The 11,530-nt window shown below is 54.8% G+C and overlaps 1 protein-coding gene and 4 non-coding genes across 5 annotated transcripts; all 5 read right to left on the minus strand.

Annotated features, from left to right (window-relative positions):
• Positions 1-576: 576 nt before the first annotated feature.
• On the minus strand, positions 577-7,143 carry RPL3 (ribosomal protein L3). Its single transcript, XM_037068294.1, has 10 exons — positions 7,043-7,143; positions 5,888-6,080; positions 5,003-5,171; positions 4,319-4,454; positions 3,045-3,231; positions 2,455-2,615; positions 1,825-1,926; positions 1,320-1,415; positions 871-990; positions 577-677 (listed from the first exon to the last, which is right to left on the minus strand). Exons 1-10 carry the CDS (start codon positions 7,043-7,045, stop codon positions 633-635), a joined length of 1,212 nt encoding a protein of 403 aa, XP_036924189.1. The 5' UTR covers positions 7,046-7,143; the 3' UTR covers positions 577-632.
• Positions 1,531-1,623, minus strand: LOC119002589 (small nucleolar RNA U83B). The gene has a single exon (XR_005069782.1). It is a non-coding gene; the product is annotated as a small nucleolar RNA U83B (small nucleolar RNA).
• LOC119002588 (small nucleolar RNA U83B) lies at positions 2,888-2,982 on the minus strand. The gene has a single exon (XR_005069781.1). It is a non-coding gene; the product is annotated as a small nucleolar RNA U83B (small nucleolar RNA).
• LOC119002591 (small nucleolar RNA U82P) lies at positions 4,455-4,510 on the minus strand. The gene has a single exon (XR_005069784.1). It is a non-coding gene; the product is annotated as a small nucleolar RNA U82P (small nucleolar RNA).
• On the minus strand, positions 6,485-6,548 carry LOC119002583 (small nucleolar RNA SNORD43). Its single transcript, XR_005069776.1, has one exon. It is a non-coding gene; the product is annotated as a small nucleolar RNA SNORD43 (small nucleolar RNA).
• Positions 7,144-11,530: the final 4,387 nt, after the last annotated feature.

Genomic DNA, 11,530 nt, shown 5'->3' on the forward strand with positions numbered 1-11,530 from the left:
CATTCAGCTGGGTGAGCCCATTAAAACCACCAGGCCCTTCCTCTGGGTAAACACCGAGGTGTTGCTTCCCAGTTCCAGGTGCAGCGCAGCCTGTCCCCTCCCAGGGCCAGAACTGGGCTGCAGGTCCCAAGAGAACCCCAACAAGGCTTGACTAGAGCCTGCTCCCTCGTGGGTTAGTGACTGAACAGCGCCAGTGCACACCCAGCAGACCCAGGGTAGGCCCTGCCCCTCAGCTACCAAGAGCATCGGGGACAGCAAGTCCTTGTCACCTCTTCCCCCTCTCCACAGCTGCCACCCAAGCTGTGCAAACACTTCTATAGCCAAGCCCGGCAGCCTCGCCGCAGTGACAACCATTTCGCACAAGGCCTATTTTCCCAGGCTGACCTCCCAAGTCCAGGGGCAGTCCCAGGCTCAGCCTCAGCCTATCCTATGCCCAGCCTGGCTCCAGGTCCAGCAGCTGACAAGGAAAAGGAGACTGAATAGAGCTAAGAAGTCAAGGGCAGCAAGCCTCTGGGTCCACAAGGGCCACGTGGAAGGAACTAAGACAGGGAAAGTCAGCCAAGTCAGAGGCAGGTATCACTGGAAAATAATTTTTATTGAGATCCCACCAGCTGCACAATTTGCTCCTGACATTAGGCTCCTTCTTCCTTTGCAATTCGGTCTTTCTTAAGTGGTCCCTGTGGGAAAAGGTGCAGACAACATGGTTAGTGGAGGAAGGAGGCAGGCTGTCAGTAAGAAAAAGCCACAGCCCCGAGGGATCAGGTTCTGGGCCCGTATCCCCAGCCCCAGAAAAGCAGGAGGGGAGGCTGCCAGGTGACAGCAGCAGGGGGCCGCCCCACCCCAGCCCCAGGCAGCCAGGCAGGTGCTCACCATGAACGCTTTCTTCTCCTCCATCGTCTGGAAGCGGCCGTGGCCAAACTTGGAGGTGGTGTCGATAAACTTCAGATCGATCTTCTCCAGGGCCCGCCGTTTGGTCTGCACCAGCAAGGACTGTGGGCCAAGAGGAAAGGAGAAAAGGTTGGTTCTGAGGAGCAGGGCTTTCTCCCCACCCTGTTATTTCACACTTGAGAAGGCAGAGCATCAGCTCTTATCACCAGTGCCCAAGGAACTGGCCTCCACACGTGAAAACAGAAACAAACAGCCAAGCCAGACTGGAATTTCCTCCTCCGGGACTTCAAAGACCATGCTGAAAGAGCAGCAAGCCCCCTCTCTCCCTTTGAACTCCCCTCGCTCACAACGCTCAGCCCATCTGTGGACCCGTAAACATCTCGCCCCCTCCACAGGTCCCCGGTGCAGCGCCACCCTTGGCCCCATCTCACCTTGCGGAGGGTGAGCACTCGCTTCTTGGTGCCCACCACACAGCCTTTCAGCATGACGAAGTCATTGGTCACCTCGCCGTAGTGGACAAAGCCACCCTGGGAAAAGCAAGGCCATCGGGTCAGGTCAGTGCGGCTCAAGCACAGGGCTGGAAACACGTCAGACATGCAGGACCCCTTCTGGTTCAGGGGTCTGCAGCCGCCCAACCACAGGGCTGTTCTCAGAAGGAAAGCAGCAGGAGCGTTTCTGCAGTCTGACTCCAGTGCTGGACCCAGCGTGCATTCCAGCCCCTCCGTCACCTAACGCTGGGCCAGAGAGCCCACCTCTCACCAGCCAACCCCAACCGGTGGGCGGTGACAGGCCACTACAGAAAGCAGAGAGGGGGCTGCTGGGCACGGACCAGTTAAATGACTGCAAACACAGCCTCACACAGCAGCCAGGACCCAACGGCATGCGGCCCCAGCCCCCTGGCATCAGAGGTTTGAGAAGTCAGCTCCCATTACTTACCAGAGGGTTGATGCTCTTGTCAGACAGGTCGTAATCGGTGGAGGCGTTGTTCTTGATCAGTTTGCCGTCCTTGATGAGGTAGCCCTGGCCGATCTTGTAGATCTGAACAAGGGAACCAGTGTAAACACTTGCAGAAGAGGAAACAGGGCTGGAGACTCACATACATGCTCCTCCCCCTAGACAGAGCAGGCTGGCAAGACCGCCACTAGGGACAAGTAACCCCACTGAGCAGAGGGCTAGCCTGCAAAGGACTCTGGGAGAGCAGCTCTGACCTCAGCCCCAGGCTCAGAAGATACAGCCGAGCTGGCTGGCCCTAAACACGACACTGCTCCCTCAGACAGTGGATGGAGGCCCCTCCAACACTTCGTGGCAAGAAAGGACAAGCTCTTACCACTGGTCACGTCAAGGGTCAGAGGCACCAGAACCACCTTTGAGGGCCACACCCCACCCACCCCGCCACCCAAGAACCAGGGCTATGCCCATCACACCAGCAGCTAAATTCCGGAATGCCCAGAAGCTCCACCTCCAGGAGCGGTGTGACATTGACTGGAACCCCTCAACCCCAGGTACAGGGTCACCTCCCCGGTCCACCAGGGCGGACTCCCGTGGCCCCTCCCCCGAGCACCTCACCTTCTTATTGATCTCAGTGCGGTGGTGGTAGCCCTTCTGCCCAGCCCGTGCCACGGAGAAGGCCACACGGGCAGGATGCCAGGCCCCAATACAGGCCACCTTGCGCAACCCTCGGTGGGTCTTGCGGGGCAGCTTCTTGGTATGCCAGCGACTGGTGACCCCTGGAACAGACACATGTTGTTACTGGGGTGCCCAGCACCTGTGCCACTGGCCCTTTCCTGCTGGGAAGGCCCACTGGAGTACGAGCTACTGGGAAGCTCCATGGACAGAGGTGGGTTCAGTCTGCATGTCACCCTCTAATGGCCACATTATCCCAGGTTGAACACCTGTCTAGATACAAAATCTTCAGTTCTAAATGTCCGAAGGACAGGCCCTGGAGAATTAGCCCTCAACCAGAGGTCACATCCCCAGTCCCTGGCCACCCGACCACAGGGCTGTTCTCAGAAGGAAGGCAGCAAGGAATGTTTCCGCAGTCTGACTCGGGCCGCTGTGCCCAGCGGGCATTCCAGAGCCTCATCACCGAACGAGTGGGTCGGAGAGCCCTGCCCCGAGAGTCGAAGCACAGCGATCGGGGCCACTGCGAAACTCACCTTTGTAGCCTTTGCCCTTGGTCACCCCAATGACATCGATCATCTCGTCCTGTCCAAACACCTGGCTCACAGGGACCTGCTGCTCCAGCCTCTCACGGGCCCAGTCCAGTTTTTCGGCCACCGTGCCTCCATTCACCTGGATCTCCATGAGGTGGGCCTTCTTCTGGCGCAGAGGAAGCAGGCGCATCTAGGAGGAAATGGATGCGCCTTAGGTCCCTGAGCTCCACGCTCTTCCCCGTGTCCTGACTCCCCACTGGGTGCAGTTCCCCTTCCGTCTCTGAGGAGCCAGCCCTGACCAGACGCACAGGGCCCACACCAAGACAGGTCAATTTAGCCAGATCCTGACACCGACTGGCCAAATGCTCCTGTCCTTTGGCCAGCGCTTCTGGGTACTGCCCTCATCCTCCGTGCCCTTCTACTGTGCCCTTCGAGCTGCCCACAAGACACATACTTTGGAAAACAGGATGGCTCTGCAGCCAACAGTATCAACCCCAAGAGTCAGAAAAGGAAGTGAGTTCAAGCCTAAAGCTTTGTTATGAGGTGCCTGGTGTTATCCCACAGAACTTTCTTCAGTGGTGGACAGCTGTAAATCCGGGGTAATGCAGCCATCACCAACTGCACAAGGCCATGAGCACTTAGGAATCAGGGTGTACAGCAGGGCAGTGTTTGCCCAGACCACAAAGGGGCACCCCCTCTACCCAAGCCAGCCGAGGGCTTCTTGGGCCAGGTGTGAAATGCACTTCGCTTTCAGTCAGGCACCTGACAGTGTTCATCGGGAGTCACCAATTCCTTCAACCAGTTCCCCTTAAAATGGGGTGTGGGTTCCTTAATGAAGAGCCAATAGGGATGCAGTGCCCTCTGCTGGCAAGTGAAAGACCAACCCGCCAGTGCAGGGGGCACTGGAGGCCTTGCTCAGACCACCATCCAATGGGCCTTAACCTGGCCCCAGGAACCCAGGCTTTAAGGGCAGACAGTGTCTGGACTGTTTGCTATGTAACTTCACACAACCTCCAGGCTACTCATTGGCCTATCTATCTCCTCCACGAAGAAAGAGTAAGTCTAGGGAACCTGAACCAGTCTAGCCAACCTCTTAAAATCCAAGGCTTGGCGCAGAATCAGCTGGAGCTGAGGGCTGACTCAGAAAATAAGTGAGATTTCCAAATCGATGGCATCTGTCATTCAAAGGCCCACACAATCAAAGGTGCCTCCATGACAAGAGGCAGCAGGGAAGCCGCAGGGAAGCCGAGTACCTGGGCACACCAGCGAGTGCTCACCTGGGTGTGGGCGATGACGCGGATGACCTGGCAGTACTTCTTCATGCTGCTGAAGTCCTTCTCCAGCTGCTTCTTGCCATCGTCGTCCTGCCACTTCTTGCAGTACTTGGTGAAGGCCTTCTTCTTAGATTTATGCCTTCAGGAGCAGAGCAGAGTTGGGGAGGGGGGCCGGGTGCAGGCCTTCATCACCCAAGGGGTGAGAGGAAGGCACACAGGCACCACGTGGGGATGGGGCTCATTGCCGGCTTCTAAGGAGCCTTTTCCACCGGCAAGCGGAGCCTGGATGGAGCTCATCGGGCAAAGCCGAGCGGAGCTGAGCAGAGGTCCACAAGGTTAATGTAAGTCATACACATTAGAACACACACTATTTCTTGCTCTGCCCTAGCCACTGCCCAGGCAGGAGGATGGGGGTGTTTAACACCGCTATCCCTTGGTTCTGCTAGCTCAATACTTTCCAGCAGCCAAGAAAATCCTGAAAACTGAGTCCTTGGCCAGCACCCACTAAGCTGAACCTGAAAAGTCTCGAGGTGCTGCTCTCAGCTTAGTTAACCATGGGTGCTCAAGCTCCATGGGCAACTAACCCGCAGCATCAGAGCACCCTCGAGAACCCTCGAGAACCCCGCACAGGAGAGCCTCTCTCCAGCCCAACCTAGGTAGGATGTGCATGGCATGCCCCTCCCTCACCAGTTCTTATAGAAGCGCCTCTTGCATTCATCACTGATGTGCTCGGCAAAGATGGTTTTGAAGGTGCGGAGGCCTCGAGGGGTCTCCACGTAGCCCACAATGCCCACGATCACCATGGGTGGTGTCTCCACAATGGTCACCGCCTCCACGACTTCCTTCTTGTTCACCTCTGCAAAGAAAGCCTGGGTCAGACTCAAGTGGCTAACCAGGATCCCCAGCCAGGGGTGTTTTGTACAAATGTGAGGTGCTTGTGAGTGAAGAGGGCAACCTGCTTCAGGTGAAAGGGAAGGTCACCGAAGTAGGGTGCCCACCGGCAGCCTGGACTCCCGTGGGCTGCCCTTACTGCACACTTGTCTGCATAGGCTGACATTTTTAACTCAAAAACACAGGACCCTCGAAAAGCAAATTAACATCCTAGCTCCGTTCTTGTCTGTCACTGGGATCTCTGGAGCAGACAGACTCCTCATTACCCAAGTAATACATGAGTACTAAAGCAGCATAATGGAGCGTCATAATAGCCCTGCACTCAGGTAGGTACTAACCACCTAAAGTAACCAGTGCTGTGTCCTCCCACTTGGCGGCTTTTCTACTTTGAACCTCACAAACCAGGGACATGGGCAGTAGTCAAGGTTAGGCTGGCGTATTTCCCCATGCTGTGGCTCCTGACAAATTTACACATGTCGCGCACCTTAACTTCAATACATCCCTCCACCTACAAATAGAAGCCATTTGTAACCAGTCCTCAAATACATTAATCTCCATCCTGCTATCCAAATACCCTGTCAGTCTCTCAGATCTGCCCTCTGACAGCCTGGCCCCAGCTAGTCTGTCCCCACCCTCTAGTCCTCACCCCCGACCAGCTTGGAGGGTACAGCGTGTACGTACTGGATCCTGGCCTATCGACCTCACGAACAATGTGGGTCATGCCAGCCTTGTAACCCAGGAAGGCTGTGAGGTGGACAGGCTTGGAGGAGTCATCCTTGGGGAAGCTCTTCACCTTCCCGCGGTGCCGGCTGCTGCGCTTCCGAGGCAAGAAGCCCAGGGACCCATGCCTGGGAGCGGAGAACTTCCTGTGAGACTAGAAGATCAGCAACGTTAGTACTTGAGCCTGTACCTCACTCCCTGATTCCCAGCTGCCTAGATGGTCCTGAGGAGCCTCAGCAATGCTGAGCCAATCCAGAGACCCAGCAACCCCAGGTAAACGTGGAACTGGGTTTGTTCCATGCAGGGTCACACATCCTGGAGCTGCATTCAGCTCAGTAGGTTGAACTTTCGCGTCAAGTCCTCCTCTTGTAATCCAGCAAGAGGAACCACCCACGTTTTCCCCAAACCAAAAATCCACACCTGATTTTAAAATAGCTTAACAGGTGCCTTTGCGACTGAATCAGGAGTGATCGCAAAAGGGACTTCTGGGACAAATGGCTGGGTAACGAGCACTCCCTTGGCGGCAACGGTACACAGGCCACTAGAACTCGACAGAGCCAAATCAGAACATGACAATCAGCACAGGGCCTCTGTCCGCCCGTCAGTAAGTTCATCATCTGTGGTTTCTGGGAACTCTAGAGGCCTGAGGAGTGGCCTTGCCCACACCGTTCCGGACGATTCGGAATGAGGACTCAACGACCACAGCTGGAAGTCTCCCCTTCTGCCTACTGCTTTGATTTCTGCACCTCCCAGGTTAGCAGGTTAGCACCCCCACTCCGGGGGCTGCGGGCCCAAGTGCTCATGGACTCCAATCTCGACTAGCCCTAAAATGATGAGGTCGAGACCCAGAAATAATCCATTGCTTCCAAACCGTCAGGCCCGGGACCCCGGCCCAGCTTTCTCCGCAAGGCCTTTCGCCGGAGGGCCGGTAGGCCCAAGGCCAAAAACAGGCCTCGGGAACTTCCCGAAAATAGGCCTGACTGCGGGTCGCGCCGAGTACCCTGTGATCGCAGAGCAGGCCCCAGTCGCTGGGCGAGGCGAGATGGCGGCGATACGCCGCAGACTCAGCCACGCCACTACCAGAGAAAAGCAGGAAGGCGCTTTAACACTACGTACCATCCCGCCGCCAAACGCCGCCGGTAGAGGTCGGGCGGTGTGCAAAACGCGATATATAAAGCCCGGCCTGACCCCGCCCCTTCCGGCGTGCGAGCGCGCACCCGCGGCTGACGTAGGGTCGGGGGACGGGCTCCGGGTGCCGTATCCGCGCACGCTCGTCCTCGCCCAACGTTCGTCGCCACCTAGATGGGAGTTTCGCAGGCAGGAGTGAGAGCTCCTTCTGCGAGCGGCTACGATCAAACGTAGTGAAAAGCCCTGGGAAGGCTGGCGAAGGGCCGCACAGTGCAATAAACGTACCGCGGCGGGTGGCGGGTTCTGCAAAACACTCCGTTTGGCTCGAGAAAGATGGCTGCCTCGCTTATTTGCATAGGAATTACAGTCATTTCTGGGATTAACCCAGCCATGGGCTTCGGGCCAAAGCAATTGCACACGTGATACCCATGTCTGTCCCACACAGCAGATCAGCATGGTCGCCATTTTGCAGGCACATCGAGCTGGAACCAGTTGCACTGCTCTCACCTGCTCTAAGTTCGAGAGAAAAGGCTGAACCCCTGGATTTCTGGCTCCCAACCCAGAGCCGCCTCTACCACCCGAACTTGCCCTTAATGTGTCCTGATTTCGGGCACCCCTCTTTCAAACCCCATCTTGCCATTCCGCCCACTGTCCAGCTGCAGTGGCTTGGTTCTGACGGTCTCTGAGGCGGGTCTCTGACCCGGGATCGTGAGTCCAGCTGTCCCTCCCCACGGACCTGGTCTCCCCTGCCTTCCAGAGCCTGTGCAGGAAGGATCCTCTCTGACATCTGCGCCGGCTCCCGGGTGACACGGGAGGCTTCTAACTGCTCTCCCAGGCCCCAGGCTAGACCCTCCAAACCTTTCTAAGAATCACATTTCATCTTGTTACTTTCCTTGACCCCATCCCCACGCCCTCAGGAGGATAAAGGATTAACTCCTGAGGCTGCCTCCCTAACTGGCTACTAGTGTCTCTTTCCGGGGATGAGCGCCGACTCCCTCCTTCATGCCACTTTTTGCCTCCATTGCACCCGGTTGTGCTCTTCGATTCTGGGCCAGGCCTTCGCTCACACTGTTGTTAAAAAACATTCTCTCGTTTAACGCTCCCACCACCCCTGAATGGCAGCACTGACAACAGGTCCTCGGTCCCTTAGTGGAAATCTTTGGGGCCAGATGTGTTTCCAAATTCAGCACTTCTCATGTTTTAGATAATATCATGCAATATGGCGAACATACTGTATATTATGTAATCCTCCCCAAACTCTTTGCTGAAATACACTAATTAATTCTATAAAGAAGCATGAATATTTACATGAAGTGGGATAAATATAAATAGCCTCCCATAAATCAGTTTAAGGCTGACTTAGCTGCCTAAAAAATTCAGGTCAACTTGGTTTTTGTCACCGAATGACTTCCAGAGTTTTTTTTTACATCAGAATTGTGGAAAGGGATGATGACCCATATTGTCCCCTCTTGGCAAGAAAACTAAGCTTTAGGCCAAGAAGAAATAATTTGACAAAAATCACTCAACTGCTGAAAGAGCTCAGGTCTGACTGACTCTAGACTGGCTTTTTCAGGACATTGGACTTGGGGTGCAGTAGCACCCTCACTGGAAAAGGAAGTCTGGGTCCTAAGTCACTCAGTCACTCAACAAGAAATTCTTACTGAACCTGCTCAGCACCAGGCTGAAGGATCACAAAGGGAATCAAGATGGCCGCCATCACAGGCCTAAGAAGACTATTTATAATTGCGATGAGGGTTAAAAAAGAGTACACAAACAGTATCACTGGAGGCCCTGGACAAACTATTCCCAAAAGGAGTTCCCTCTCTGCCATCATGAGAAAGGACAGCCTCAGTTTCCCCATCTGTCAAATAAGGGATTTATTCATTCAGCAAATGTACGCTAAGCCTGTTCTGCCTAAAAATGACACTAAGGGGCCCAGTGGATTAGGAGAGGCCAACTATGAGGTGGGGATAAAGCAGAAGGACTTTCATTACCCCATGCAAGCCATCATGGTGGGTGACCTGAAAAGGGCACTGAAGGTAGACATAAAGAAGCAGAATCAGCCCTGGCTGGTGTAGCTCAGTGGATTGAGCATGGGCCTGTGAAGCAAAGGGTCGCTGGTTCGATTCCCAGTCAGGGCACATGCCTGGGTTGCAGGCCAGGTCCCCAGTAGGGGACCCATGAGAGGCAACCACACTCTCCCACTCTTTGATGCTTCTCTCCCACTCTTTCTCTTCCCTTCCCCTCTCTCTAAAAATAAATAAATAAAAATTTTTTTTTAAAAGAAGAAGAAGCAGAATCAGCCCTGGCTGGTGTGGCTCAATGGATTGAGCAAGGGCCTGCAAAGCAAATGGCTACAGGTTCAGTTCTCAGTCAGGGCACATGCCTGGGTTGCGGGCCAGGTCCCCAGTAGGGGGTTTGCAAGAGGCAACCACACACTGATGTTTCTCTCCCTCTTTTTCTCCTTCTCTTATCCTCTGAAAATAAATAAAATCTTAAAAAAAGAAGAAGAAGAAGCAGAATCAGGAGATTTCTAGGGTGCACAGAAGCTGAAAACTATTTGTATGAGTCGCTGGGGCTGGGGGTGTACAGAGGAAGCAAGTAGGGCCTGAGCCAGGAGATCCATTTTGGAATATTGGGTGGGTAGAGTTCCTTTTAGATGGGAGAGGTTAATTTATATGTGTGGGTTTAGATTCCTCTATGAGGCTAACTGTGTCATTTCTCTTTCCAAGGAAGTGTCTAAGGCTACAAAAAAAGTAAGGAAGTGAGGGAAGGGAAATAAGATGAAACCAGAGAGAAATCACACCCAAACCCACACGGGGAACTCGGATTATGCCAGAGTAGTTGTCCCACGTGAGCCTCTCTGAGCCCAGATAAAAAAGATGAATATGGCCCTGGCTGGTGTAGCTCAGTGGATTGAGCGTGGGCCTGCAAACCAGAGGATCGCGGTTCGATTCCCAGTCAGGGCACATGCCTGGGTTGCAGGCCGGTTCCTTGCAGGCCAACTACCAGCAGGGGATGCACGAAAGGCAACCATACATTGATGTTTCTCTCCCTCTCTCCTTCCCCTCTAAATATAAATAAATAAATAAAATCTAAAAAAAAAAGATGAATATGACTAGCAACATGATTTGTTATATTCACATGATAAAAACCAAACCAGTGGCCAGGAGTTCACTGTGCCTCAAATAAGACTTGAAACAAACTTCTCTGGGGAGACGAGGTTCACCTCAAAGGCCCAGAGTGGAATGCCACCCGCGAGGCCCGGAACGTCAGCCCTCAGTGAGCCGGCGGTGGACATGCACTCTCAGCACCGACCGGTGAATTCCTGGCGCCTCGCCCATCCGATCTGTGCAAGCCATTTACAAGGGGCCAAAACAAGGGGCTTGGGTTACCTGATCCTGGATTGCCAGTTTAATCCCAAGTTAAAACCCAGAGTCTGGAAAGAAATGGATAGATTGTGTTTACAAAAGCAGGAAAGGGTCCAAGGTTTTGCTCAGATACCTGAAGGTCAGATGTTCTCTGTGGCCAGGTAAAACCTGAGGTGCCGTCTAACCACGGTGATGGTTAGGAGGACAGGAGGAGGAGCAGAATGGGGAGGCAGGGGCAAGAGAGGAGCTGACCGAGGCGGCGTTCATCCTGAGGGTATTTCCACATTCATCTCCCTTGTCTGACTGGAAGCTTCCTGTCCTCGGAGGCTGTGCCCCCTTCCATGTGCTCAGCCCCAGTGCAGGTCCTGGCCTAGAGGATGACCAGTCCACACTGGTCAGATGAGGGCATGGACACAGTAGGCCCCAGCTATACCACCACAGTTCCACTTTCAAAGGCTGCCTCCCTTGCCCGGTGAAGCAATAATGGCCCCTCTTCAACGTGAGCTCACATTATGAGCTTCTGGGCTGTCGTTGATTGTTGCAAAACCACCTGGTTCAGATGACAGGACAGGGCATTTGGGCCAGAGGGTCAGATAATATGAGTTTGTGGCATAAGCACAGTCCCATGTCCCTGGGGCAGGAGCCTGGGCACAGAGCTTCTGGGTCATGAAAGACCCCACCCCCTGCTCCTCCACCACCAGCTGGGGGAGAGATGCCCCTCAGAATGGGAGCCGGCTGGCCAAGGGCGCCTGGCGGCTCCTGCTCCTGCTCCTGCTCAGCACCGGGTTGGTGAAATTCTATGCGCCCCTGCTGGGGCTGCAGGCCACCATGGCAAACACGGCCTCTCACAGCCTCTCGGTCTATTTGCTGGGCCTCTCCATCCTGTGGTACAGCAGCCTGAAGCTGGGTGGTGGGCCCGCCCTCATCCTGACCCGGAAGCTGTGCACGGAGGTGCTGATACCCATCCAACAGGCCTTGTGGCAGCCACTGATCATCTCGTGGGCCTGGGGCCTTCAGCAGCTTGCCACCCTGATCCTCGGAGCCCTTCGCAGCGTCCTCAGGCTCCCGTGGTGGGAAGCCAGCCTGGTCGTGCTCTCTGTGGCCC

This window comes from Sturnira hondurensis, unplaced genomic scaffold, assembly GCF_014824575.4.
Source record: "Sturnira hondurensis isolate 20B ecotype Veracruz unplaced genomic scaffold, ASM1482457v3 Scaffold0017436, whole genome shotgun sequence".
In the NCBI taxonomy this organism is placed as follows: Eukaryota; Metazoa; Chordata; class Mammalia; order Chiroptera; family Phyllostomidae; genus Sturnira; species Sturnira hondurensis.

Bases quoted from the DNA above. Each gene is read 5' to 3' on its own strand.
- RPL3 (XM_037068294.1), bottom strand. The intron at 4,455-5,002 runs GTGAGGGAGGGG...CTGCTCCTGAAG, and splicing joins AGGCGCTTCTATAAGAACTG to GCATAAATCTAAGAAGAAGG. The intron at 678-870 runs GTGAGCACCTGC...CTTTTCCCACAG, and splicing joins AGGAGAAGAAAGCGTTCATG to GGACCACTTAAGAAAGACCG.